This window comes from Emydura macquarii, unplaced genomic scaffold (genome assembly GCF_026122565.2).
Source record: "Emydura macquarii macquarii isolate MOO-44397 ecotype Brisbane River unplaced genomic scaffold, CSIRO-AGI_Emac_v2 contig_2810, whole genome shotgun sequence".
Lineage (NCBI taxonomy): Eukaryota > Metazoa > Chordata > Testudines > Chelidae > Emydura > Emydura macquarii.
This window is the reverse complement of record NW_027132947.1, coordinates 23,510-51,349: the sequence shown is the minus strand read 5'-3', so window position 1 is coordinate 51,349 and position 27,840 is coordinate 23,510. Positions and strand designations below refer to the sequence as shown.

Sequence of the window (27,840 nt, the reverse complement as noted above, 5' to 3'; positions counted from 1 at the left end):
GCGCGCGTGCACCCTTTGCTATTCTTACAGGTACAAGACCCGCGGCCTGTTGCCGTGTCCCCTGAATACGCTCCGGCTGGCCTCTTCTTTTCGCAGGAGGACACACCGCGGGGCTGAGCCCAGCCGGCCCGGCCGGGGTTGGACTAGTGTTAATCTCTGGGCACGAACCGTCGCCCCCCCATTGGATGAACAAAGGGCCGCGGAGCTGGGCTGAGCCTGGTCTGGTGAACGACTTGCTCCCGTCCGAACAGAACTCAGCCCGGGAGGCCTTCGGACACCAGAGCATTGTGTGTGTGTGTGTGTGTGGGGGGGGGGGGGGGCCGGCTGGCAGACGGGCACAAACGGTCCCGGCGCTCTCCCGGCTCTGGCTGTGCCGAGCCCAGGGGCTGCAGGTGCTGCCCATGGCTCCCGCGGCCTGGCCGGGGCCCAGCACCCAGGGCTGGGTTTCAAACAGCTGCTGCAGGCTGAGGAGAGCAAGGGGCTGGGCAGGCAGGGCCAGCGAGGGGCTGAAATGCTGGGCCGTGGCCGGCTGGGGGACAAGGCCTCTGTGTGTCCGGGATGACAGGCTGGGGGGGGCTTCAAACCGGCGCCTGCAGAGCCCAGCATCATTGTGCCAAGCCCCTAAAACTCAGGGCACGTCCTCTTCACGCTCCGCCACTGCCCCAGCCCCGTCCCATGGCAGCCAGCGCCTCAGCCCCACGGCCAGCCGCCGGGAGTGTCTCCGCTCCGCTGGGGGGCTGCCCTCCAGTGCCCCCAACACCACCCCGCTGGGCTCCCCATGGGGACAGCGTCCCAGGGGCCCGGTGCCCGAGGGCGCTGTCTCACTCCAGCCCGGCCCCGCTGCTGACACCCCCAACCAGGCCGGGGGGGCAGGGGAATGGCCTAGCTGAGCCCATCTCCTTGGCCTGGGAATCCAGGGGGCAGGCGGGGTTTATCGTAGGTCCAAGGGAGCCAGACCCGGTTCTGTCTTTGCCTTCCTCAGGGCTGAGGTGAGGCGCTGCCCCGCCAGGACCCCGCCGAGCTGTTGGCATCACAGGCGGGGGGGCTGGCACGGCAGAGGGGCTGGCACAGGTGTCGGGGGGGGGGGGGCGCTGCTGATGGAAACCAGGTAGCTGAGATTTGTTATTCCTATGTCAAGCTGGGCGCGGGGGGGGAACGTCCCCAGCTCCACTAGTTCCAGCCTCACTGGATGAAGAAACGATTCCCATGGGATGGGGGGGGAGGGAGGGCTCAGTCCCGATCCCAGACTAGCTAGCGCGCTCTAGATCCAGGCCAGGGACCCCCCTCCTGCCCCCCAAGTCCTGCGCACAGCAGCAGTGGGGGGTTAGGGTGTCAGGCCCAGGAGATCAGCGCTGAGGTGGGGGCGGGAACTGGGCCAGCCTTTGCTGGTGACAGACGAGCTTTGCTCTTCTCGTCTGGCTCGCTGCAGCTTCTCTCGGTGGTGGTGGGCGGCCCCCCCCCCCCCCCGCCAACGTGCTGGGCACCCCTGGATGCCGCCCCCCCCCCCCCAATGCTGGGCCCCGTCTCTGGGGCTGCCTCCCTTCCCCACGGGCCCCGGAGGCTGTGGGTCAGTGACCGCCGGGCTGGGCGGGTGGAGGAAGGTCTGTCTGCCCCCCGCACACCGGCGTCGCCAGCCAGCAGCTCTCTGGGGGACGCTGCAGAGCAAGGCCCAGCCATGCTGGGTTACTGGCCTGGGAGGCTTAAACCGGCCCCAGCCCGCTTGGCCAGGAAGCCACGTGCAGCAGCCACCCCCGGCTGCCCCAGTCGCTGCCATGGTGGGGAGGAGGGGGCTGTGATGGGGGGGCTTTTCTGGACGAGCATTATGATGCCATGGCGTGCCTCAGTTTCCCTCTGCACACGGCAGCCCCGTGGGGGCAGCAGGGCCACAGGCTGCTCTGGGCAGCGCTGGAGATGAGTGGTCCGGTGCCTCGCGGGCGTGGCGTGGCTGGGTGTTAAAGGAGGGGCTGAACCCGACCCATAGCAATGGAGGGGAGCCCCACGACCGGCCCGGTGCCACTGCTCCACGGGCCCCCGCAGCGGGTGGCCCATGTGAGCCCAGCTGCAGGGAGCCATGGGGAGAGATGGGGATCGCTGGGGCCGCGGGGAGAGTCGGGGATCCCTGTGTCTCGGAGTCCTGGCGGCCACGGGCCTGCCCGTGTGGAACTGAGGGTCCCTGGGGCCCGGCCCCCTCCCAGGGCTGGTTGCCGGCTGGGCACAGAGCAGATGCGGTGGCTCCGTGACAGGGAAATCGACCATCTGTAAAACAGGCCGGCAGAGTCTCCTGGCCCAGGGCCGGGCGCTGGGCTGCAGGTGCTGCTAACGGCGCTCAGCCTGAGACTACAGCTCCCTGCTCCCGGCCAGGCCCCGCAGCCCCCCTTGGCCAGGCATCACACGTCCCGCCAGCGCGAGGCAGAGAGAGAAACCTGCTCCAGGAGCCCTGCGCCGGCAGCAAGGCCTCCCGCCCCCCAGCCCTCGCTGGGGCCACCCGCAGCCTCCTCCCGCCCCCCAGCGCCCAGCGGGTCCCAGCACCTTCGCCTCGGCCAAGAGCCGCTCGCCGAGCCAGGCTCTGTGCCCGCAAAGGGCTCCGGCGGGCAGGAGCTGAGTGCGGGGCCATGGCGCGGCGAGGGGCGATGCTGCCATGGCGCGGCGAGGGGCGGTGCTCCGGACAACGCCCCGCAGCCCCCGGGAGCCAGGTAGAGAAGTGGCCCGTCAGTGCCGGCTTGGTTCACTTTATTACTAGCTACAGCTGGACAACGCGGGCGGCAGGGACCCTGCTCATGGGCCGTGCGGCGCTACCAAGCGCCGAGACACCTCGCTGACCTGGCCCCGCGTCTGCCGCCGTCACAGCGCGGGGAGGGGGCCCAGCCCACGGGCCGTCAGCGCTCGGAGAAGTCCCCACCTGGCGAGGAAGAGAGAAAAGCCCGGTCAGGGAGGGCGCCCCGGGAAGGGGCTGTTCAGAGAAAGCGCGGCCCTGCCCAGGACGGGGTGGAGGCCCTGCCACCCCCGGTGCCGTGCTCCTGCGCCGGGCGTGGAGGCAGTGAGGTGCCCCTGCCTGGCGCTGCCCTGCTGTGGGGCACCGCAACCGCCGGCTGCAGCCCGGCCACGCACCAGGACGCCACGGCTTTGCCCAGCGCGAGGTGCGCAGCCGGGAGACGCAGCCGGGGCTGGCGGTGACGTTACCGTGCGAAACCCCCGGCTGGGTCCCGCAGCGCTGGGTACGTGGCCCCTTTAGCCCAGTGCACGCGTGCGCATTTCCCCTTGTGCAGGGCCACGGCCCCAGTGCTGGGGGTCGGCTGGTACACGGATCCCTGCCCGTGCCATGCCCTGGGGCAATGCCGAGACCCCGGGTCACGCCCCTGGACGCGTGTCCTGGGACCACTGGTCCATGCGGCCGTGTGAGGCGAGGAAGGGGCGCCAGGCTACTGGAGCGCTGCTGCCCTGCTTCTAACAGCTCAGCTCTGTCCCTCGCCCACCTGGCCCCTGCGTCCTAGTCCATGCACTAGCCACAGGCCGGGCTGAGCCCTCCACTGGCGCCAGCTCCAGGCCGTCCCACACCCAGGACAGTCGCCTTCGGGGCTGCACCGCCCACGCAGCTGATCACCCCGGCCCAGCCGCCGCCCTCTGCCTTTGCAGGCCATGTGCCCCGTGCCCAGCCGGGCACGCTGCTCATTGCTCACCCTGGCAGCTGGTGCACGCACAGCTGTGGATGACAGGCAGCACGACCGGCTCCGCCTCCCCGTCGGCGCACGGCAGGCTCAGGATGCGCACTGGGCTCACCGGGTCCAGGTGGTAGCTGCAGCAGTCACACAGCGTCTGCAGGTACGGCTCCTGCGGGGGGACGGGCACGGCTGGCAGGCGGGACACGCAGCGGGGAGCTCTGCGGCGCTGGGCGGGCGGAGGGCGGGGGGAAGGGGCCAGGCCTGGGCTAACGGGGGGGCTGTGGGTTAGGACCGAGGGACGTCAGCAGCGCTGTGGGGTGGGGAGGGAAGTCATGGAGGCCCAGATCCTGTGCCAGATCCTTTTATCCTGGCTGCCACCAGGCGGGTCTTTGATCTACCGCTCTGCAGCGAGGCCGCGTGGGATCCCCGGCTGCAAGGCCGGGTGAGGGGAGTGTCCGACGCGGCGTGGGCGAGCGGGGCCCAGAACGGGCGCTGTCCGGGCCCGAACCTGCCTGCAGCCAGCACGCAGCAGTGAAGGGGGCGGCCCCGACCGACGGACCAGCCCTGGACGGGCACAGCCCGGCAAGGCCGGGACGCTGCCGAAGCGCTTGGGGGGCAGCACCGCTCCGGCAATCCCTCCCCGGGCCCCCCCGTGCTCAGCGCCAGCGGTGCCAGGCCGCGCTCGCTCGCTCACCTCGGGGAGCACGTTGGTGCGGGAGGCGCAGCGCCCGCTGCAGTAGCTGACCTCCACGCCGGGCAGGACGCAGCCCCCCTTGCTGATGTTCCGCACCTCGGTGTAGCGCTGGCACACGGACGACGGCTCCTCTGCAAAGGAGGGAGGGGGCGTCACAGCAGCCCCCCACCCCCGGCTCTCGAGCCCTCCCACCCAGCACCAACAGGCAGCCACCGCTGGGGTGGCCCAGGGCAGCTGGCTGACAACTCAGCGCGTCGACACACAGCTGAGCGCAGGCAGCCTGTCGCCCCAGGACCGTCCTGTGGGCAGACGGGGACAGACGGGGCCAGGAGGCCGGGGCTACTGGGACGACACCCGGGTGGGTGCCTGGCAAATCCGGCTGAGGGTCAGGGGTACAGTTTAATGCCGCCTCTGAATGCCAGCAAAGCGCCCCCCTTGGGCCACGTGGGGCACTGGGGCCAGCCCTGGCGGAGGGGAGCGCGCCCCCATTGTGCCCCCCATAACACAGCCGTGCCACCCCAGCCCCTGTCCGTGCGAGGCGCGCCCGTCGGCTCCGTACCAAACGATTCCCTCCGGCACACCGGGCAGCAGCTGCCGGGCTCCTGGACCTTCACTTCGCCCTGGGGGGAGAGCGCGCGTCAGGGGCGGGCAGCCGGGGCCTCTCCCGCAGCCAGGCCGGGCCCTCCCGCCCGTCCCCATGGCCGGGGGCGGCTCCTGCCGTGTCCCTCGTGTAGGAGCCGGCCCCGGGCCGGGCTCAGAGCCCCCATGCCAGCTCCTTCGGCGGTGCCCCAGGGGCCCCTGGGACAGGAGCAGGAGCAGTCGCTGGGCAGCCCCTGGCGCAGGCTGGTTGGAAGGGGGCGTGAGGCCGTGGGCGGGCAGGCTGCCCTTGGGGGCATCGCGGCTCGGCCTGGGGGCGGGGAGCAGATGCCCGGCCAGCCCTGGGGGGCTCCGACGGGGACGGGACGCGCCGTACCTCCAGGCAGGAGAGCGGGGGACAGCCGGCCGTGCAGGTGGCCCTCCCGTTCAGGCAGCGGCAGCGCTCACAGCCCTCCTGCCACGCAGCGCCCGGCTGGGGAGAGAAGAGGCGTTGGAGCCGGCACGGCCGCGCGGGGGGACCCCAGGCTCCGGCTGCCCTGACTCAGCCCTGGCTCCCTGGCCCAGCGCGGCCACATGGCACAGACCTCCCCCTCCCCAGATCCCCCTGCCTCAGTGGGGCTGACCCGAGAGCCCTGTATGCCGTGGGGACGACCCCCACTCCCCCCGACCCAGCAGGGCAGCCCTGGGCCCCTGGCTCCCAGATTTCCAGGGGCCGAGCCCTGGATCCGCTGCACCGCGCTGGGTGCGCTGCCCAGGAGCGGGTGCCGCCGGGAACGCCGCACGCAGGAGCTGTGGGGCTGCCCCTCCTATGGGGCAGGGCCCGGCAATGCAGCTCAGCACGCCGGTCTGGCCGCACGGCAGGCCCTCCGGCTGGGCGGGGCGCCCGGTCTGTGCCGTGCCGCGGGGCTGGGGCTGGGGCAGACTCACCGGGCGCGGCTGGCCCCCGTGCTCACACTCGCAGTGGGCGGCGGTGACACAGTGCCCGCTGCTGTTCCGGTAGCGCCCGGCCTCGCAGAGGCAGCCCGGCGCGGCCCCCGCGCTGCAGTTGTGCCGGGGCTCCTCGTAGATCTGCCGGCAGGTCCGCTCACAGGGCGCCGTGGGGCCGGGGCCGTGCCAACGCTCCCCCTCGGGGCAGGCTGCAGCAGCGGCACAGACACGGCCGCGTCAGGCCAAGGGCCCCGAACCCGCCCTCCCTCTTCCTGGCCTGGGGCCCGTGCGCCCACCGCCCCCTCCCTGCCCGGGTCTAGCGAGCGGGGCAGCCCCGCCCCAGCCCCGGGGGGCCCCAGAGGGCGGCTCCCCTCTGCCCACCACAGCGTAACGCCCAGCGGCCCCCGGGGACCCGCTCCCTGGACCGAGGGGCCCTGCCAGAACCCGACTCCCGCCTGTGCCCTGGCCGGGGCTCACCGCAGTCGGGCAGGACGCAGGGCGTGCGGCGCGTCGAGGGGCCCAGGCACTCGGCTCCGTCGTACAGACGCTGCTGCAGCCGGTGCCGCTGGGAGAGCCGCTCGCCCGGCCCACACGTCACGGAGCAGGCGGCCCAGGCTGACCACGCGGCCCAGACGCAGTCCACTGCGGGGAGGAGGAATGGGGGCTCAGAGCCATGCCCAGGGCGTTCGGGGGGGTCAGGACTGCACCCAGGGCATTCGGGGGCTCAGAGCCGCGCCCAGGGCATTCGGGGGGCTGAGACGCGGGTGCTCGCCTGTTGCACGAGGAGCGCTCGGAGGGGCCGGGCTGCCACCCCCGGCGCACGCTGCGTGGGCCCCAGGGACACTGCGGGAGGAGAGAGCTTCTGCCCCACAGCACCAGCCCCCCCAGTGAGCTCTGAGCTGCCAGTGCCGCCCCCAGCGCCCACCCCCACCCAGGCCTCTCTCCAGGCTCAGCTGGGTCGTCTCCCCGCCCGGGGGCAGGGCCTAGGGCGCCACGCACGGTGCGGAGCTGCCTGCGGGCCAGGAGTGGGGCGGGGGGGCTGGCGTGGGCGGGGGGGGCGCTTACCATTGCAATCCCGCTGGGAGCAGTTGAAGGTGCCTCTGTGACAGACACTGCAAAGAGAGCGAGATGAAAGCCAGCCCTGCACCCCCCGGCCCTGCCCCCCGGGGCCCCGGCCCTGCATGCCCAGACTCAGCTCAGCCTGGCCGGCCCCCACCCCCGCCCCACGGAACTGCTGGGGAAACTGAGGCACCGAGAGGAACGGGCCTGCCAGTCGTCTGCCAGTGGCAGAGTGGGGATGAAACCCAGGAGTCCTGGCTCCCAGCCCCCCCTGCTCTCACCACTGGACCCCACTCCCCTCCCAGAGCCGGGAGAGAACCCAGGCGTCCTGGCTGCCAGCCCCACCCCAAGCTCTAGACACGGCTCGGTCCCTGCTTGGGGTTGTTTTGCCATGGGGCAGAGCGCTGTGTGCCTGGTGCCAGTGCCCGGGGGTCGGCCCCACCGGCTGGCCCCTCCCCTGGCGAGGGGGGAGTTCTGGTCCCGCCGGATCCAGAGCCACCAAGGCTCCTGGACCCCCCCCCCCCCCCGCCCAGGCTCCCACAGTGCCCGTTCTGTGCCCACAGCCGCCCCCCGGCTCCGTGCTGCCGCCCTGGGGCAGAGTGGGGGGAGAACGGGGTCACGAGGCAGCGCGGCAGGCCCCCGGCCGGGCACTGACCAACTGTTGCACTGGTGGTGGATGGTGGTGCCGGGCGGGTGCTCCCTCGCCCGCTCCTCCTGTGACAGGTTGGATGCCCAGGGCACGTCGGGCGCGGGGACCAGCGAGCAGCGGCAGCGCTCCGGGGGCACGCACCCCCCGTCCTGCAGCACCTGCAGCACACACAGCCGCTGCCCGCTGCCCCCGGGACCAGCCGCGGAACCCCCCGCCTGCCCCCACCCCGAGACCGAGCTGGGGAACCCCCCCACCTGTCCCCCCGAGACCGAGCAGGGGAACCCCCCCCCGTCTCCCTCCGAAACTGAGCCAGGGAACCCCCCGCCTGCCTCCCCCCCGAGACCAAGCAGGGGAACCCCCCCGACTCCCCCCTTGAGACCAGGCCAGGGAACCCCCCTGCTTATCCCCCCTGAGACCGAGGAGGGGAACCCACCCGCCTGGTCCCCCCTGAGACCAGGCCATCCCCCCGCCTGCCCCCCCCGAGACCAGGCCAGGGAACCCCCCCTCCCCGCACAAGGGCAGGAGAGGAGTGGCCGGCGACCAGGCCGGGGACCCGCGGGGCAGGCAGGGCTGCCGGCTCAGACCAGGCGGCAGAGGCGCCCCCGGGGGGGCGGGCAGCGGGCCAGAGACCCACCTGGCCGGGCGGGCAGGCGCAGCCGGACTGACACTCCTCCTCCTGCAGACACTCGGTGCCCGGGCGCAGGTCGGCGCAGGCCTGGGGGCAGGCGTTGGCGCAGTCGCTGTGCACCTGGGTCCCCGGGCACTCTGCACAGAGCCAGGAGAGGGGCAGGTCACGGGGGGGGGAGCCGGGAGCCCCCAGGACACTGTCTGCTGGGGCGCCCGCACCCCGAGAGTCTCCCCTCTCCCCGGCAAGCCGCGCCCAGGAGCTGGGGAGCCAGCACGCGTGGGGGCCACGTCCCTCCATTGCTGCGCTGTCTGGGGGCAGCCCCCGGCTGAGCCCTGCCCCTGCAGCAGCTGGGGGTCCCTGCCAGGCCCCCTGGGGCGCTCTGCCCCCCTGCAGGCTGCAGTCCCCGGGGCGCCGCTGTCTCCTCTGGCCCTGGGCGTCGCACTGGGGCCGTGCCCAGCCTGCCCGTGCCCCCTGCCCCGCCCGTACCTGGGGTGCAGTTGTGGGTGTTGCAGGCGCGGTGCAGGACCAGTGGGGCGGGGCAGGGGTCGGGCTCCCCCTCCCCGGGGGCCAGCAGGCTCCGGCGCCGTTCCGACACGCCCCCCCCGCAGCTGGCAGTGCAGGGGCTCCAGGCGGCCCACGGGCTCAGCTGGCAGCCGGCTGCAAGGACACAAGGGGTCAGGCTGGGGGCAGGGGCTCACACCCAGCGCGGCCCCCTCCGGGAGGGGCCGACCTCCCACCCGCCCCAGCCAGCCCCCCCCATGCTCTGCAGGGAGAGGAGGCCTCCGGGAAGGCACCGACCGGGGTGGGGCGAGATGGGGGTCCCAGGCTGCGCCGGGGGGCTGCTCACGCTGTGGTGCTACAATGGGGGCAGCAGCTGCAGGAGTGGGCAGGGCCATGGGGGCACAGATGGCCATGGGGCTGACTCACCTGGGCAGGGCCATGGGGCTGGCACTCTGGCAGGCAGGGCCGTGGAGCTGGCACTCACCCGGAAAGGGCCGTGGGGCTGGCACTCAGAGGGCAGGGCCGTGGGGCTGGCACTCACCCGGGCAGGGCCGTGGGGCTGGCACTCAGGGGGCAGGGCCGTGGGGCTGGCACTCACCCAGAAAGGGCCGTGGGGCTGGCACTCAGGGGGCAGGGCCGTGGGGCTGGCACTCACCCGGGCAGGGCTGCCGGTTGCACTCCGCGATCTCCTCCATGGCCTCGGCCGAGCAGGGGGCCCCGCTGGCGCTCTCCTGGCAGGGGCGGTGCCGGAGCGCGCTGCCCCCGCCGCAGCTGACGGAGCAGGGGCTCCACTCGGACCAGGGCCCGTAGGCCGGGCACTCCGGAGCCGGGCACGCGAAGGTGGCATTCCTGCAAGTGCTGCAGGGAGAGCCGCGGCTCAGGGGGGGTCACAGATCCCCCCCCCCGCACACACAATCTGCCCCCGCCCCATGGCCCGGCAGAGAACAGCTGCGTCCCAGCGGCAGGCCGGTGAGGGGCCCCACCCCACGGCTCCCTGCTTGGGCACGGCCAGCTGGGCCCCCAGCGTGCAGCGCCTGCGCGCCGGACCCTGCGCGTCCTGCCATTCCTGTGCCCCTGCCCCCCGCGTGGGCCGGCCCCGGGGCCAGCTGCGCACGCCTGCTTTGCTCGTCAGGGTCACTGCCCAAACAGCGACTCAGCCGGGTCCCGGGGCCACCCCTGAGGACATCTCTGGGTGACCCCCTGCCAGCGGGGCAGCACGACCCATCGCCTCCCCCCAGCTCGGCCCGCACCACCCCACAGCGCTTGCAACGAGCCCCTCTTCTCCAGGCTCCCACGGGCCCCACGGCCAACACTTAACCGGCGTCCCCCGGCCTGGCCCTGCTGCATTTCCCTTATCCACAGCACCCGTCCTTTTCCCACCGCTGGAAATACGGCCAGCCTGGCACGGCCCGGCTCTGGGGACGCATCCTGCCCTGCACAGCTTCTCCCGGAGCCACGCACACTGAGCTGGGACGGCCGGGTCCCTTTGCTCCCCTTTTGGAAATGCAGGCCGCTCCCTCCCGTCACACGGGGCCCCCAGACCGGCGGGTGTAGCGCGGCTCCTGCCAGCTCCCTCGGGGCTCGGGGGAAGGATCCGGCCCCGGCTGGACGCTCGTTTCGGTTCCCGGCCCCTCCCGCCGGCTCCTCACCAGTTGTGACACTCCACCTCGGCCGCCTGCCCGGGCCACAGCTCCAGGCTGCTGTTGGCCGTGGGGAGCCCGCAGCGGCAGGCTGGGACTGGCACACACCCGCCGTCCTGCAGGAGCTGCCCCTCGGGGCACCGGCACCCTGGGGGCGGAGGGGGAGGTGAGGGGCTGGGACCAGGCACCCGGAGTTTGGGGAGGGGTGGGGGCTGGACAGGTGCTGTGGATGGCTCTGCGGAGGGTAGAGTGGGCATGGGGGGGTGAGCAGGAGCCGTGGGGCTGAGTGGAGATGGGGACGAGGGGCTGAGTGAGCACCGTGGGTACAGATGGGGAGGGGCACCATGGGGCTGAGTGAGCGCCGTGGAGCTAAGCAGAGATGGGGAGGGGGACAATGGGGCTGAGTGAGCGCCGTGGGGCAGGGTAGATGTGGGGAGGGGATGAGGGCACTGAGTGAGCACCGTGGGGCTGAGTGAGCGCCGTGGGGCAGGGTAAAGCCGTGGGGAGCCGAGCGGGGGGCGGGTACCTGGCTTGCACTCCTGCTGCAGACACTGCACGTGCTCCCACAGGTCGGCGCAGGTCCGGGGGCAGCGGTTGGCGCAGTTAGGGTCGTGCTCCTTGCCCCGATCCTCGCACAGCTCCCCTGGGGGCACAGACTGGGGCGTCAGGGGGTGTTGGGGGCTGGTGGGGGCCCCCATTGCTGCCCTGGAGCCAGCCCCACTCGCAGTGCCCCCCGCAGGCGGCGGGGCAAGGCCAGGAGGCGCAGAGCTGGGCTCTGTCGGGCGCCGGGCAGGCAGGTTCCCAGCTGACCCTTGGCTGGAGTCTGGGACGCCCTGCCCCGCCCGCCATCCCCCCACCCCGAGGGCACAGCTGGGCGCCCCAGGGGCAGCAGCAACCCTAGACTGGGGGCTCCCGTCCGCCCCCCATCACATCCCCAGCTCCCGACAGCCCAGTGGAAGCGCCCCGCCCGCCACGGGGCGACCACGGACCGGGACCTGGGAGCCCTCGTGACGCCTGGCAGGGCCTGTGCCGGGGACAGGCGTGGGTGAGTATCTGGGGCTGCGCCAGGGACGGGCGTGGGTGGGCGGTGGAGGCTGCACCGGGGACGGGCGTGGGCGGGCGGCAGGCCCCGGCGGGTTACCTGGGCAGGCGGCCGTGTTGCAGCTCTCCGACTGGACCCGGGCTCCCCGGCACCGGCTGGGCCCCGCCGGGTGCTGACCCTGGCGCCAGCGCAGACGGAAGCCGCCGCTGCAGGGCTCCCGGCAGGGCCCCCAGGGGCTCCACGCGCCCCACAGGCAGAGATCTGAGAGAGCAGGGCAGAGCTGCAGAGCTGGGCACCCTGCACCCCACCAGCCCCCTGAGCACCCCGTGTCCCGGGACCCCCCACCCGCCACGGAAATGCAGCCACTGCTGGGGCAGGACGGAAGCCGGTTGGGGGCAGGGGATCTAGGAGGCTGGGGGGGACGAGCCCCCCGCCAGGCGTTAAGCAGAGTCCCAGCTAAACACCCCCATCCGGAGGAAGGTGTATGGGGGCCAGCACTGAGCGGGAGGGAAGGGAGGGGCCCCCACCCCTCCCTGCAGCAGCCGGTTTCTCGGGGCGTCTCCCGCCCGCCCAGCGCCCCGGGCCCGAGGTACCGTCGCAGAGGTGGGGGTCCGGGCAGAGCCGCTCCTGCTGCAGCTCGGCGGAGCACAGCGCCGCCTCGCCGGCCCAGGGCAGGCCGGTCTGCGGGTCCAGGCACACCCTGTAGCGATACTGCACCGAGGCCAGGGGGGCCATGTTCGGCGGGGGGTGCCCGCCGCCCTGCCAGCTGCCGTGCTGCGCCAGGAGCACGGAGAGGGGGCCGGGGCCGAGAGCCGAGAGGGGCAGGCAGGAGGTGCAGGGCGTCCACGCCGACCAGGCGCTCAGGGGCAGCAGGCCTGGCGGGGCAAAAGCCAGAGGCAGGGACCGTGAGCGCCGCGGACAACGCCACGGGATGGGCAACGGGGGCTGAGTCTCCTGCCCCTGCCCTCCGCCTGCCCAGCTCCCGCTGCCCTGCCGGGGCACCCACCGCCGAGGGCGAGGCGGAGGGTGTGATGGAGCGGGCCTCCTTCATAATATTTTGGATGTGTAGTGTGCGTGCCTCAGTTTCCCCTCTGTGCTGCGTGGCCAGCAAGGGGAGGAGGGGGGTGTTTGCTTGTCGCAGAGACCCGGGCCCCATGCCCAGAGCAGCCAGGGGCCACCCCAATGGCCCAGGCATTTGGCACTAGCCACTTCACCCCCCCACAGGCCCAAGGGCTGAGGAGAGACCAGGTGGGGCTGGGGGGCTGGAAGGAAAGGTTGGGGGTCCGGGGTCAGAGAGAGCCGTGCTCTGGCAGCCAGGCCAGGGGCTGAGGCCACCTGGCCCTGGAAGGATTTGGCCGCGCTGCTTCCACCAGGGGCTGGCTGGGGGTGCAGGGGGGGTATCGACAGGGGGCAGGAGTGAGTATTGGGGTGCAGGAGCCAGGCTGGCTGGGGGATATTGACGGGGGGGGCAGGCCGGCTCCCCCACCCCAGAGATCTCGGGTGGGCCCCATCCTGGTGCCCAGGCCCAGAGCTGAGTGGGACCCAGGCTCGGTCTAGCTCAGCCCCGTCTCTGGCTGGCAGCGGCCCCCCCCCGTCCCCTGCCCCCCGCGCCGGCCTGGCCCCGGGCAGCGACTCACCCTGGCAGCTCTGGCTGCTGCACTGCAGCGCCCCGTCCTGGCACACGCTGCAGAGACAAACCGGCCGGTCAGTGCCCGTCTGGCCCCCAGCTCCACCCGCCCCACCTGGCCACCCCCCCTCTGCCGCACCCCCAGCCCCTCTCAGTCCTGCCCCACTGCCCGCCCCCTCCCCAGGGCAGCCCCCGGCCACGGGCCCCGCGAGCACTCACCACTCCTTGCAGCCGACCAGCTCCGTGTCTCCGGCCGCCAGGTAGACGGGGCCTTCGGCCGGGCGCAGGTGCAGGCAGCCGCACTGCGCGGGGGGCACGCAGGCTCCCCCCTGCTCCACCAGGCCCTGCCGGGGGCACAGGACCAGCCTCAGAGGCGGCAAAGCCCCCCTGGGTCCGGCTCAGCCCCCCGACGGCCCGGGCAGAGGCAGGCCCCCCTCTCCTTTCCCCAGGGCTCCACCCGGGCCCCACGGCCAGGGAGTGCCCGGCCCGACGGGTGTCCCTAACCCCACTCCCCTCGCGTGCCCCCAGTGCCCATCCCAGCCATCTCCTCATCCGTACCCGGTACCCATGTCCTGGGTACCCAGGCCCCGCAGGGCTGTGCGGAGCAGGGAGCTGCCCCTGTCATGCCCCGGCAACCGGGGATCTGCCGAGCAGTGGCCCAGAAACCTGCCTGTGGCCTGCCCAACGCTGGCGCTGGTGGGGGACAGGGGCCCGCCACGGGGACCTGCCCTGCAAGTGCCAGGAACCCCAGCATGGCCCATCCCCACCAGCCGCCCTCGCTCAGGAACGGCTACGCCTCCCCTGACAGCCGCGACGTCGTCCTGCAGCAGCGAGTCGCCCTGGTTAACAGGGCCGGCCAGGCAGGGCGGACAGGGTGGGCGGGATCGCTCCCTCTGCCCCTCGCTGGCCCTCCCCTGCTGAGAGCCCCCCATGCCCCGCCCCTGCCCACTCGGGGCCCCCTCACCTCTGGGCAGTAGCAGCCGGGCACGCAGGGGGGGATGTCTGTGCACAGCTCCTGGCGCCGCAGCGTGGAGCACAGGCCGGCGCAGGGGGAGCCGCACGCCCGGAACTCGAAGGGCGGCTCGCAGCTGGCTTCTGCAGGGCACAGGCAGGGTCACACTGGCACGGAGGATGCCAGCTGGGGGCACCCGGGGCTGCCCGCCCGGCCTGGGGCATCACGGCCCGCCAATGGATGCCAGGAGAAGGGGGGCTCTCAGGGCGGAGGGAGGGGGGCAGAGGGGACCCCGGCGTGAGGCGGGGGTGAACAAATGGCAGGATCCAAGCTGCAGGGGGGCAGCAGAATTCTCGCTGGTCTCCCCCCCTCCGGGTCCCTGCCCCAGCGCCCCCCTGGGTTCCCCCGGGGCCGCCCCAGGCTCTCACCGGTGCAGTGGGAGGCGTCGCAGGTGCGGAACTCGCCGTCCAGCCCCAGGCAGGGCTCTCCGCGCGGGCCCGGGCCCAGCTGGTTCCGGTAGCGCTGCTGCACCAAGAAGCTGCAGGAGCAGGTGGTCCACGGCGTCCAGGGGCTCCAGGAGCAATCGCCTGGGGGAGGGGAGAGGGGCCCAGCGTGGGAGCCCCGCCACGCGCCCAGCGGCCACGGGGGGCTGGCACTGAGCTGGGACCCACTCTGAGCCCTGAGCTGGGCCGTCCCCGGGAGCTGAGCAGACTGAGGGCACTGCTCCGGGAGCCAGGAGAGCTGGGTCTGGTCCTGGCCCTGCACTGACTCCGGGCAGGTCCCATCCCTCGGCCTGTGCCTCAGTTTCCCCCTCAGCCAGGAAGTGCTCCGGGGGCAGGGAGGAAGAGTCCTATGTGTGCCTCGGTTTCCCCATACAGTGCACGGGCTCCCCTTGGGGGTAAAAGGACCAGCTTTGCTCTCAGGGCAGGCGCAGACACAGCTGTGTATGGGGGGGCCGCCAAGCTGGCTGAGCCGACGGACGGGCCCTTACAAAGGACGGGTCGAGGCCACCCCAGATCAGTGGGAAACCCGAGCTGAGAACAGCAGACGGGACATGGACCCCCAGCGCCCAGAGGATTCGCTGCCCTTGTGCAGAGAAGCTGGGCCCGGCCCCGCTGGAGACCCCGGGGCGGGAGGTGTGCTGGGCTGGGTGGGGGGGGGCGCTGCGGGAAGAAGCGTGGGGCCTGGCATCTGAGCCGGGATGCAGTCGGCGAGGGCAGCACCCAGCCAGGGGGTCCCTGCTCTGCCCTGCTCCGCCCCTCCCCTCGGGCCGGCTCCGGCTTCCCGGGCTGCGTCCAGGGGGCTGACACGCCCGGCGGCTTTGCCCACGCCATGACTGTGGCTGCAGATACCGGCGGGCTCCGCAGAGCGGGCACTGCCCCCCAGGCGCCCGGCTCAGTGGGACTCGCTGGGCAGAGCTCGCAGGGGGGGCGAACCAGGGGGGCTGGAGCCCAGAGGCTCCCTCTCGGAGGCCGCGAGGCCTGTCCCGGAAGGGGAGGGGACCCCTGGGGGGCGACGCCCCCGAGCAGGCGAGACGGGGGCACCCTGCAGGCTGAGCTCCCCCTCCTTATGGCCACAGCCACAGGAGAGGGGGACCTGCTGGCTCTGGCACGGCCCCGCCCATCCCCCACGGGGCGCCCCTACCTTCACAGGGCCGCAGGTAGCAGGGCTGCACCTCCTGGGGGGCGCTGTGGTTGCAGGGGGCGCCCGGGCCCTCGGGGCTCGGACAGACGCACGTCCCGGTCCGCGTGGCCAGGCCGGTGCCGCAGGAGCGCGAGCAGGGGCTCCAGCCGGACCAGTCGCAGCGCTCGGTCCCTGTGGGAGGGCACAGAGCGTCAGCAGGGGCCCGGGCTCCGGGGCCCCCTCCCCAGCCTGGGCAGGCGACCCTTACCTGGGCAGGGTCGGGCAGCGCAGCCTTGGGCCTCGGCCTCGGGGCCGGCGCAGGCGGAGCTGTTGTTGCGGGGAGGCGGGTTGATGCAGGCCCTGGTGCGGACGTGGGTGCCGCGGCCGCAGGTGACGGGACAGTCGGACCAGGGCGACCAGGGCGTCCAGGCGCCGTGCACTGGGGGAGACGGGCAGGGTTAGCGGGGGGGAGCCGGGGCTGGAGGGGGCGGGGGGCAGGGTGCCGGGGGTCCCGGCGGGGCACTCACCCGCACACGCGATGTCCTGGCAGTAGATGCCCTCCGGGGTGCAGGCGCTAGAGGGGAGGGGCAGACAGACGGGTCAGGCACTGGAGGGCCGCGTTCTCCTGCCCAGCCCCACCACCCGCCCCGCGGGAATCACCCCTCGGGGAGGCAAGGCAGGGTCAGCCTGGCTGTACCCGGGGGCAGGGACTGGCGCACGGCCCTGCAGCCCGGCTCCCAGCCACCCCCTGCCCCCTGCCGCTCCTGCTACGGGCCCCCCGGCGCGGCTGCCCCCGCGGGCACTGACCATTGCTGGCACTCCCCCTGCAGCCAGGTGTCCCCCAGGCGTCTCTCCCAGCCCTGGTGCAGGCACAGCGGGAGGCAGGGCCCCCGGGGGCAGGGCCGCGTCTGCTGCTGCTCCTTCTGGCACTCCGGGGCCCACGAGCCGGACGTGGCCGTCCTGGCAAGGCAGGGAGAGGAGAGAGCGTGAGAACGGCCCCGACATGGGCACGGCGGCCCCACGGGGGCTGGGGCTCAGCGCCCGCCGTGCGGGGGTCCCCTCACCTGAACCGGGTCTGCAGGCCGTCGCCACAGGTGACGCTGCACTGGGACCAGCTGGCCCAGTGGCTCCAGTCGCACTGGCTGGGGGGCAGGTGTGGCGGGTGCAGACCAGCCGCCCCTCCGCGCAGGTGCAGTTGTTGCAGCCGTCGTGGCGCAGGCTGCCGGGCGCCCAGCTGTGCCCCTGGGCGTCGGTGCAGTCGCAGTGGCGCGGCGGGACGCAGGCGCCGTCCCGTTCCAGGGTCCCTGCGCAGCGGGGAGACGGTTACGCGGGAGACCCGGCCCGGCCCGGCCCCAGGGCTCTGCTAGGGGCAGCCGCTGGGGAGCACTGCCTCCTGCTGGGCGCCACCAGCAAGGCTGCGGTGTGTCATAGCCCCCGTACTGCTCGCAGCACATGGAGAGCCGCCGTAACCCCTGCTTTCGGCACAGAGGATCCGAGCGCTAGGTCCCTTTGGGGGACGAGGCACCCTGGCAAGGGGCCCCGCACTGTGGGTGCCTTTGGGGACCCCGGTATCCTCGAGAGGATGGGTTCCCACCGTCCCTGCCCAGCGGTGCCCGAGGGGGTGTCTAACGCCAAGGCAGCCCTGCCCCCCCGGAGTGCCTCATCGCCCCAGCCAGCCCCCCCACAGGTCACCCACCATCCGGGCAGCGGCAGCCGGGCTCGCAGGCATCCCCGTCCCGGCACAGGATGCCCTCCTGCAGGTCCCAGCAATGGCGCGGGCATCGGTTGGCGCAGTCCACCATGGCCATGGCAGGCGGGCACCCCTCCTCTGCGGGGCAACGGGCACAGGTGACGCCAGGGCCGGGGAGCGGACGCCTCCCGGCAGCTCCCCACAGGCAGCCCCTCACCCGGGCAGGGATGCGGAGAGCCGGGGGGAGGGGGCGCAGGGTGAGATGGGCCGTGGGGCTGCCCCTGGCGGCAGGGGCGGGAAGGGGGATCCCAGGCTCGATGGACCCCGGTCTGAGCCCAGCGCCCGCCCCCTCCCTGCCCGAGGCCTGGAGCTACGGCTGCAGAGCCTGCCCAGGCCCGCACTGGGGCTCGCATCGGGTGTGCACCAGCCGGGCTGCGGTGCTGCCCCAGGGCCGTGCCTGCCTGAGATCCCACTGCACCCCACTGGCCTGGCATGCTCCAGCAGCGCCAAGCGTCCCCTGGGCACGGCGGCTCTCACTCTGCCTGTGCCGGCCCCCCCTACCCCACACCTCCCTCCCCGGCTCCATGCCCCGCCCCCTCCAAGCTCCTTACCGCAGGGCCGTGGGTTGCAGACGCGCCCTTGGTACTTCTCCCCCGGGCAGCGGGGCCCTCCGTTCTTGGGCGGGGGGCTGGTGCAGGTGCGCGTCCGCACGGAGCGCCCCCCCCCGCAGGTGCGGTCGCACCAGGACCACGGGCTCCACTTGGACCAGGCTCCGGCCCCTGGCCGCAGAGACGCCGACGGGCACGGGGGAAGAGGGGGTGGCAGAGAGGGAGAACAACCATTAGCACCGGACGCGGCCCGTCCCCCGGCCGCGGGCATGGCCGATCCTCCCCGCCGCCCTCCATCGCCCCCCCTGGGCCGTCATAGAATCATAGAATCATAGAATATTAGAGTTGGAAGGGACCTCAGGAGGTCATCTAGTCCAACCCACTGCTCAAAGCAGGACTAACCTCAGCTATATCATCCCAACCAGGGCTTTGTCAAGCCTCAGCTTAAAAACCTCTAAAGATGGAGATTCCACCACCTCCCTAGGTAACCCATTCCAGTGCTTCACCACCCTCCTAGTAAAAAACTTTTTCCTAATGTCCAACCTAGACCTCCCCCCTGCAACTTGAGACCGTTGCTCCTTGTTCTGTCATCTGCCACCACCGAGAACAGCCTAGCCCCATCCTCCCTGGAACCCCCTTTCAGGTAGTTAAAAGCCGCTATCAAATCCCCCCTCACTCTTCTCTTTTGCAGACTAAACAAGCCCAGTTCCCGCAGCCTCTCCTCATAAGTCCTGTGCTCCAGCCCCCTCATCATTTTGGTTGCCCTCCGCTGCACTCTCTCCAAATTGTCCACATCTTTTTTGTAGTGGGGGGCCCAACACTGGACACAGTATTCTAAATGCGGCCTCACCAATGCCGAATAGAGGGGAATAATCACTTCCCGTGACCTGCTGGCAATGCCCCTCCTAATGCAGCCCAATATGCTATTAGCCTTCTTGACAACCAGGGCACACTGCTGACTCATATCCAGCTTTTTATCCACTGTTACCCCCAGGTCCTTTTCTGCAGAGCTGCTGCCCAGCTCGTCGGTCCCCAGTCTATAGCTGTGCATGGGATTCTTCCTTCCTAAGTGGAGGACTCTGCACTTGTCCTTGTTGAACCTCATTAGATTTCTTTTGGCCCAATCCTCCAGTTTGTTTAGGTCACTCTGTATCCTATTCCTACCTTCCAGGGTATCTACCACTCCCCCAGCTTAGTGTCGTCCGCAAACTTGCTGAGGGTGCAATCTACCCCATCCTCCAGATCATTAATAAAGATGTTGAACAAAACCGGCCCCAGGACCAACCCCTGGGGAACTCCGCTTGTGACCGGTTGCCAGCTAGACATGGAGCCATTGATCACTACTCGTTGAGCCCTATGCTCTAGCCAGTTCTCTATCCATTTTATAGTCCATTCATCCAACCCATACTTCTTTAACAGCCGAGGCGGGGCAGCAAGGGGCTCCGTTCCCGTGAGCCGGGGACTGGGGAGCCGGTGTGCCGCCTGCGCCCTGGGCCACGCAGCCGGTCCCGGGCAGCGACGCCAGCCTCCCCCCGTGCGCAGGGCCCTACCTTTGCAGGCCTGCAGGTTGCAGAAGCGCCGCTCCACATTGGCGGTCAGGATGCCCTGGCACCACAGGCCCCGCTCGCCGGGTGGGTGGTAGGCGCGCAGGCGTCGCTGCTGGCCCACGCCGCAGCTGCGGGAACATTCGCTCCACGGCGCCCACGGGGTCCAGGTGCAGTTCCTGCCGGCGCAGGCCTCGCCCAGGCACGGGGGCGCGTCTGCGGCAGGGAGAGGCGGTGAGCCGCTGCCCGCCGGGGCCTCACAGCGCGGCAGGGGCAGGGCGAGCTGGGGGGGCGCAGGGCAGCCTGTTCTCTGCCCAGCTGCCCGGCCCCGGGGATCCCACGCTGTCCTGGCGCCGGCCCGCTAGCTGGGGCCACTGGTCGGCGTCCCGGCTCCTCAACCGTCACTTGTGGCCCTTCGCAGGACTCCCCTCACCGTGCTGAGCAGGCGGGACACGGCCGGTGTCCCCACATCCAGCCAGGCTGGGGCACAGCGCCCCGGCCTGGCAGGGGCCTCCCCGCGGGGCGAGAGGGCTGCCTGGTCCCCTTGGCCCCCTGCCCCGGTGGCTGGCAGGCCTGGGCATCACGAAGGGGCAGCCAAGCCTGTCGCGTAAGGGCGCTGAACAGCTGTCAGGGGGACAGCCACCAGGTGCCACCCGCTCAGGTGAGATCGGAGCCGGGGTCCCGGAGCCGCCCAGAGCCCTGACCCCAGGGGGTCCCTGCCCCGCTGGGGAGGAGAGGGGCCCCATGGGCAGCGGCTGAGACCGGCCAGCTCACTCCATGTGTGACCCATGCTATGCTGGGGCTCAGGCACATGGAGGGAGAAAGGTGGGACCACGCCCCCCACCCCCACAACAGGCCGGACACCTCACCTGTGCAGTGGGGCAGGTTACACGCCCGCTCCTGGAACGACTCCCCCGTGCAGTTGGCTCCTGCCCCACAGATCCGTGTGCGGGTTTTGGTGGCTGGGAACGCGGGGTCGGTGCAGGTTTTGGAGCAGGGGCTCCAGGGGGACCAGAGGCTGAAGGCCTCCTCGGAGCCTGCAGCGCAGGGGAAGGCGGGAAACAGGGGTGAACTCCTTGCTCCTGGCTTCACCCCACTTCCAGACCCCACCCCGGGGAGAGCAGCCCCATTACAGGGGGAAACTAAGGCACAGAAGGGCAGGGACTTACCCGAGAGAGCCAATGGCAGGGCTGGGGTAGAACCCAGGAGTCCTGGATCCCAGACCCCCCTGCTCTAACCACTAGACCCCGCTGCCCTCCCAGAGCTGGCGATGGAGCCCGGGAGTCCTGGCTCCCAGCCCTGTGGCCTTGGGTACCACCGATGAGACGCAGGCTGCGGGCAAGGGGCAGGCGGCTTGTGTCCCCTTCCCCCCCTCTGCCCGGTCAGCGGCCGGGGCTGCGCCTCCCCCATGTGTTCTCCCCGCCCTTGGGGAGCAGGGGGCAGCGGGCAAGGCTCCAGCTCCGAACCCCGTGTGGGTAACAGCCCTGCCCCCCTTCCCTCGGGAGCCCGGGGCCCTCACCTGGCATGCTGGGGACAGGCTCCGTCGTGGGACCAGTCGTCACTGGGGAGGGCAGAGGAAAGGCAGGAGGATTACGACGTGCGGCTGCCAGGCCGGGCCGGCCCAGGGGAGCTCAGCCAGCAGCGCCTGCCCCTCAGCTCGCCAGCGCAGGCGGAGAAGGGTGGCAGGGGCCCGGCTCCCGGCTGGACGGACCCCTGGGGGGAGATGTCTGCAGGCAGGGGGCAGTGGCAGGGCCGGGGGGCTGGCGTGGCGCTCGCTGTGCTCTCCGGGGCAGGCCTGCCGCGGGTGCTGCGGCTCCCCTGGCCCGAGAGCCACTCACGCACTGGGTGGGGCCGCTCACGCTGCCGGGCCGGGATGCTCTCGCTGGAGCTGGCCCGTCCAGAGCCGGAGGCAGCGAGGGGTCAGCCGAGAGGGAGCGAACTGCGCTGGCACGGAGGGATAACCAGGGCAGGCCTGCCCGGCCCGTCTCGCCCGCCCCGCGGGGAATCCGGGGCACAGAGGGGGTCGGGTTTGCAGAGCCCCAGGGCGCCGGCTCACCTGGGCAGTCCGGCGTCTGGCAGTACTTGGTGTCAGCCCGGGGGCCCACGCAGTCCTTCCCCCCATTGGCAGGAGGGGGGCTGGTGCAGGCGCGTGCCCTGGTCATGTGCCCCAGCCCCCCGCAGCTCACGGAGCAGGGCGTCCACGGGCTCCAGGAGGTGAAGCCGCCGTCCAGCGGGCAGAGGGTGAAGGAGCAGGTGAGCTGGCCGTGCTGGCAGGTGCTGCAAGGGGATGGCCGGGAGGGTCAGAGAAGGGCGGCGAGACCATCCCACAGACACAGGCCCTGAGCACCGCCTGGGGGGGGACACGCCGGGCGCAGGGGCAGGCAGGCAGAGCAGCATGGAGCTGAAGCCAAGGGAGGGCGGTTCGGAGCAGGGCACGGGGCAGGGGGCCTGACTCAGGATCAGGTCCGGACAGGCATCAGTGGGGCAGGGTGACGCAGAGCTCTGGACCTTCACTGGCTCAGACGCCACCTCCCGGCCCCAGTCGGACCCCAGGGAGATGGAGCTAGACTGGCATGGAGAGGGCGCAGCTCCTGGCGTAGCCCCTGTAAGTTCTCCTCTAAGCCAGCCGGGTTCTGGCAGCTCCCGCACCGGGCCTGCCGCACCCACGCAGCCCCCAGATGTGGCCGTCCCGTGGGAGAAGGAGGCACCCGCCCGGGGCCCATCCCCGGCTCCCGCTGGCCCATGGAGATTGTAAGGGAGGGCCGGGGTCCAGGCGGCGCCGTGGGATCAGGCTGGCCATGCTCCCAGCCGTGGGGCGTGCTGCAGGGAGCCGCTGACCTCCCAGCCCAGGGGGAGGTGAGTGGGGCTCCGCTCAGCCCCCCGCCCCGTCCCCCTGGCTCGGTGCGAACAACGGAGCTGGGTTTCCTTGCGTGGCTCTCAAACCAGCGCTGGGGGCGGGGGGCGGCCATGGGGCCAACGCCCAGACACTCCCGCAGAGCCCAGAGCCCGTGGCCAGCCCCGCAGCCGGGCTGGGGCCGCTCCGCAGGCAGACGCACCAGGAGCTGCAGGCGGAGTGGATGGTTTCCCGGGGCGGCACCTCCTGGCCCAGCGAGAGCCGGTGGCCCTGGGCGGTGAGGACGGCCGGGAGGGCGCTGGCGTTTGCCGAGTGGTTGCGGAGCAAATCCAGGGTCTCCTCGGTCAGCGGGCAGGGGCACTCCTGCAGGGGAGGCAGAAACCAGGCTCAGTGCCCTGGGGCCCCTCCAGCATGGGGAAGGCAGGGGCTGGCCTCTGCCCTGGCACAGGGAGCGAAGGCTGACAGCCGGACGGGCACCTGAGAGCAGCTGTGGCCAGCCAGGGCCTTTCCCCGTGGGGCAGGGCGGCCGTGAGCCGTGGGGCAGGGGTGCTTTGCCGTGAGGGGCTTTGTGGCTGGGGGCAGCGGCTGCGGCTCCCCTGATGAAGCGGCAGGATTCGGGGCTAGACGGGCCGTTGGCCTGGGGCACACGCAGCCGGGGCAGCCTCGCCAGCCAGCAACAGTGACTGCCCCACGCAGCCCCCTCTGCACAGCCCCCCACTCCTCCCCATGGAGCCCGGCCACACGCCACCCGCACAGCCCACATGTACCCCACAATGCACTGGGGCATGCCTTCGCTCACACACACCCGCACCCACAATGCACTGGGGCATCGCTTAGCTCACGCACCCCCCACAATGCACTGGGGCATGGCTTAGCTCATGCACCCCCCATAATGCACTGGGGCTTGGCTTCACTCACAGCCCCACCCACAATGCACTGGGGCATCGTTTGGCTCACGGAGCCCCCCCACAGTGCATGGGGGGTGGCTTGGCTCCACCCCCACAATGCACTGGTGCATGGCTTCGCTCTTGTCCCCCCCCCACAATGCACTGGGGCATGGTTGGCTCACGGTGCCACCCCACAATGCACGGGGGCATGGCTTGGCTCACGCCCCCCCCACAATGCACGGGGGGTGGCTGGGCTGGCGGGACGTTCGCGGGGCGGCGCTGCCCGTGCCCCGCTGCAGAGCGAGGACCCCGCCGTGGGCCGACCTGCAGGCAGGCTCCGCGGTGCTGGTAGGTGCCGGCCGGGCAGTGGCAGCCCTCCTCGCAGCCCTCGGAGAAGCAGTCCATCTGGCGGGCGAGGTGGGCGCAGCTGTAGGGGCAGCCCTCCTCCTGCAGGCACTCGCGGTACAGCCGCCCCGCCGGGCAGCCCACCTCTGCGGGGGGCGACAGACAGGCCTCAGCGCCCCGGGGGCTGCCCCACGGGCCTGCCCCACAGCCGTCCTCCCCCTGCGCCAGGGGGTGCTGCAGAGCCAGCCCCAGCCCCAGCCCCAGCCCTCCTCCCGCCCCAACCCTGCACCCGCAGCAGATGGAAACGGGGTGACCGGGGGGGCCTACGCACCAAGGCAGGGCGGGGGGGTCACTACCGGAGGACGCAGGGGGCAGTTACTCCCCAGGGGTGGGGCGGTTACTCCCAGAGGAGGGCACAGGGGCGGTTACTCCCCAGAAGGAGGCCGCAGGGGCAGTTGTTCCCCGGGGGGGGGTCACTCACCGAGGCAGACCTGGGTGCGGCAGGTCTTGCTCTGCACGGCCAGCCCCGGGCAGTCCGGCTGGCGACAGCGGCGCGTGCGGATCTGCTCCCCCCCGCCACAGGAGACGCTGCACGGGGCCCACGGGGACCAGTCGCTCCACGGCGCCTCCTCTGCGGGGGGCAGAGAGCAGACCCTGGGTACAACGGCCCCCAACGCCAGCGCTGGCTCCCCCCTGCCCGTATGGCTCCCTGGCCATTCCCGGGGCGCGCCCCTGCCCCCCAGCAGAGCCTGGTCCGAGAGCGGAGCTCCTGGGGCAGAGCCCTGACGTCCCAGACACGTACAGCACCCGGCGCATTGGGCACCCGGTTTGGTCAGGGGCTGTGGGTGCCATGACCCCCGCTGCCCTGGAGAGCAGCTGGGATGTGCCCCACAGTCGTGCCCCCCGCACGGTGCTGGGGCATGGGGCTCAGCGCCCCCAGTGCATCCCCCCCGCCCCGGCAGGGCTCGGCCGTGCCCCCCGTGCCCTGCTCCTCACCTGGGCAGGGCGGCTCCCGCTGGCAGGCGCGCTGCTGCTGGCTGTCCCCGGCACAGCCTCGGCCCCCGTGCTGGGGGGCCGGGTTATCGCAGGCTCGGAAGCGGAACTGGGCCCCCTCCTGGCAGCCCGGGGGGCAGGAGGACCATGGCCCCCAGGCCCCCCAGCTGCCATCCAGCCTGCAGGAGGGGTCGGCGCGGCACTGCAGGTGGCCATCGGTGCAGGTGCTGCGGGGGGGGAGAGAGCGTTACCGCCCCGGGGGGCAGCCCCCGCACCACGCAGCCAGCGAGGAGAGCCCCGCATGGCTGGGCCCTGGCCCCCCTCCCCTCGGGCAATGCCCCAGGCCCCCCAGGGCAGAGATCTCCAGCTCTGCGAACCCGCCCCCTCCTTGGGTCACGCAGCCGCCCTGCGCTAAGCGGGGCCCTGGCGATGGGGTTGGCCAGGGGGCACCTGCCCCCCGACACGGCACCGAAGCCCAGCCCAGCCCTGCCCCCCGGCCTTGCCCCCCGGCCCTGAACTCACCAGTTCTGGCAGGGCCCGTGCACGGTCTGCCCGGGCTGCAGGTGCTGCCATGGGACAGGGCCAGCCCCGGAGAGGGGTCGCTGCTCCGGAGCCCCTGCGGAGAGACGGGCGGGCGCTCACCCTCCTGGAGAACCACACACGCAGCCCCCCGCCCCCCACCACACAGCCCCCTGCACCTTCCCGGCCCCCCCCCGCCCCGTGCCCTCCCCACGCCCATCCCACCGCTCCCCCTACAAACGCTGCCCCCCGGCGCCCAGCTCACTCCCTGCCCCGGGAAGCTGCACGGCCCCTGGGCACCGGCCCCTCCAGCCCCCGGCCCGCACTCACCCAGCGAGCCGTTCGGGTGCCTGCAGCGGCACTGGGCCGGGCTCACGCACGCCCCGTCCTGGAGCAGCTGGCCGGCGGGGCAGCCGCAGGAGGGCTGGCACGGGGGGCTGTCCAGGCAGGCCGTGTCCGTCTGCAGGTCCTCGCAGGAGCGGGGGCAGGGCTTGCCGCAGGCAAAGGACACCTGCCCCCCGCCGCAGCCTGCGGGCAGAGAGCTGGGGTCACCCCTCCCGCACCCCCTGCAGCGCCCGGCCCGTTCGCCTGCTCGGCCACCGCTGCCGGGGCAAACCCTGCCCCGAACCGTGGGGGGCAGGCAGTGACGGTGCCCGGCCCACGCAGGGAGCGCTTCTGAGGCCGGGTGGGAGACGGGAGGAAATCACCGGCCACTCTAGGGCAGCAGACGGGCGAGGGCGGCCGATGAAGCTGGCTGGGCAGCCCGGGTGGGGGACAGCTGCCAGCTGGGTCTCCGCAGAGCAGGGCGCACCCGCAGCCGGGCTGCCAGGGCAGCATTTCTGGCCCCCAGCATGGGTGTGTGACAAAGTGGAGGTATTTTGGGGGGTTTCTCTGGGTGCAGGATGTGTGCCTCAGTTTCCCCTCCCATATGCTTCCTGTGTTTTTGGGCGATGGGCCCTGGGTGTGTGATCATTGCGGAGGCCACCAGAAGGCGGATGGGCCTGCCCCAGCCACACGTCCCCCGGCCAGACCCCTTTGTCCTCCTCAGTCAGCCAGGTGGGGCAGGTGGAGATCCAGAGGAGAGGCCACCTAGCCCGGGATGGAGACAAAGGACTGGGGAGGGTCTGGGAGATGAGTCAGGGGGTGGCTTGGGGGTCAGTGCCCATGGGGGCCCGGCCAGGAGGGAGCCCCGAGAATGGGGCTCCCCAGGGGGTCGCTGCTGTAACCCCTAGACACGCGGCCGGCAAAGTCCTTCTGCGCCGTGACCTGAGAACTAACAACCCCCGACTCCCACGCTGGTTGGCATCGTGCCTGACGGCAGGCGGGTGTCCAGCCCTTTGTGGGTGGAGGATTTCCCGGGGCCCATCCAGGGGGTCCTGTGGGGGGAGCTCAGGCGGAGCAGGGGGGCTGACCCTGCGGGGCCAGTGGAGAGGCCGCGGCGCGGGTGTGAGCAGACCCGGGGGGGGGGGGGGGGGCAGACTCCGAGCACTAGCGTCCGGACCGGCCGCGCCCGAGGGGGTCCCAGGCCCGATCCCTGTAGGACTCTGGCACCGGGCGGTGTCACGGCCACAGCTCGGGACGGCTGCCGGTGGCACCGTGAGCGCAGTGACCTGTCCGGCTCCACATTGGCACCCAGCTTGCACCTGCCACCCGCTGCCCCGCGGGTCCCGCGGCCTCTGCCTTGGCCACCGCGTCAGCTCCCACACGCCCAGGCCCTGGAAGGGCTGCCAGCGCGTGGCTCTGCACCCGACAGAGAGGGCTCCTCTGGAAGGGTGCAGGGGGCCAGGCTGGGACTGGCTCCCTCTGGAGCCGGGGGCAGCTGGTGCCAACCACCGGGGAAGGGCGGCCGCGGCTGGGCGTGCTGCCCACCAGGGAGTGAGTCTCAGCTGCTGGCAGGCCTAGGGCCGAGCCGGGGGAGGGTCTTTCATCCTGGCCTGGCCTAGCTCAGCCCAGCCGGGAGGTCGAACCGTTCCCATCCTGCGGGGCCCGGCATCCCCTGCATCTCCGGGCCGGGCTCTCTCCCGCCAGCCCCCCACCAGCTGCAGGAGCTCGGGGCGGGCGGGGGGAGCACAGGAAAGATTTGCCCAGGCGGCAGATTGCCTCGAGCGGCCTCTGTGCCCCCGTCAGCGCCCGGCGGCACCAGCTGCAGGTTCTGGGGGCCCCCCCCCCCGCCCCGGGAGGTGCCCAGCCAAAGCGGCGAGAGGTGGGCGCGTTCCCATGAGGACGGGGTCCCGGGCACACCACATGGTGCCAGGCCAGCCCAGCGCCAGTTCCCGCTGTGCGCGTGCGGGGGCCGGCCGGGCTCACACCCTAGTGTGCGTGTTGGACAGCCCCCGGTGACCCCGGGATGGGAGCAGGGGTTGGTGGGGGGAGCTGGTCACACAGGGGCCCATTTACCCCAGCCGGGCCCCGCTGGCCCTACTGCCCCGCGCAGCGCAGCGCCCCCCGGTGGTTGCAATGGGGCGGGCTCTGCGGGACGTGGGCAGAGCCGGGGCCCGGGCCGGTCGCTCACCTTCGCACCCGGCGTCTCCGTCGTGGCAGGCGCGGCTCTGCCGGCTCTCTCCGGGGCAGGGCAGGCCCCCGAAGCGGGCGGGGGGGCTGCTGCACTCCCGGCTCCGTGCCGACTCCCCGGCGCAGGCGGCACAGGCTGACCACGGCCCCCAGGGGCTCCAGCCGCCGTCCACTGCAAAGCGGGCCGGAGAGGTGAGCACAGCTCGCTGGGCCTGCCAGAGACCCCGAGCGACGCGGGGACCCTGCCCCGCCGGTGGGATGCAGGAGACGGGGTGGGGGAGCATGCTGCCC

General features: G+C 72.3%; 1 protein-coding gene across 1 annotated transcript in view; it reads right to left on the bottom strand.

Moving 5' to 3' along the window:
• Positions 1–2,876: 2,876 nt before the first annotated feature.
• LOC137166243 (SCO-spondin-like) overlaps positions 2,877–27,840 on the bottom strand; it is a gene marked incomplete at its 5' end in the record, with an annotated part of 47,855 nt that continues 22,891 nt past the window's right edge. Inside the window, 38 exon segments of the mRNA XM_067567899.1 lie at positions 2,877–2,899; positions 3,678–3,828; positions 4,354–4,484; positions 4,913–4,973; positions 5,327–5,422; positions 5,878–6,086; positions 6,355–6,519; positions 6,943–6,989; positions 7,592–7,743; positions 8,220–8,350; positions 8,700–8,870; positions 9,370–9,572; positions 10,364–10,502; positions 10,881–10,997; positions 11,496–11,657; positions 11,990–12,271; positions 13,034–13,080; positions 13,243–13,367; positions 13,988–14,118; positions 14,404–14,562; positions 15,620–15,790; positions 15,867–16,037; positions 16,126–16,172; positions 16,406–16,558; positions 16,663–16,741; positions 16,744–16,902; positions 17,295–17,426; positions 17,900–18,067; positions 19,447–19,656; positions 20,310–20,477; positions 21,497–21,717; positions 22,497–22,657; positions 23,506–23,672; positions 24,008–24,157; positions 24,523–24,746; positions 25,042–25,135; positions 25,369–25,566; positions 27,551–27,721. Of these exon segments, the coding sequence (XP_067424000.1) occupies positions 2,877–2,899; positions 3,678–3,828; positions 4,354–4,484; positions 4,913–4,973; positions 5,327–5,422; positions 5,878–6,086; positions 6,355–6,519; positions 6,943–6,989; positions 7,592–7,743; positions 8,220–8,350; positions 8,700–8,870; positions 9,370–9,572; positions 10,364–10,502; positions 10,881–10,997; positions 11,496–11,657; positions 11,990–12,271; positions 13,034–13,080; positions 13,243–13,367; positions 13,988–14,118; positions 14,404–14,562; positions 15,620–15,790; positions 15,867–16,037; positions 16,126–16,172; positions 16,406–16,558; positions 16,663–16,741; positions 16,744–16,902; positions 17,295–17,426; positions 17,900–18,067; positions 19,447–19,656; positions 20,310–20,477; positions 21,497–21,717; positions 22,497–22,657; positions 23,506–23,672; positions 24,008–24,157; positions 24,523–24,746; positions 25,042–25,135; positions 25,369–25,566; positions 27,551–27,721 (5,546 nt within the window).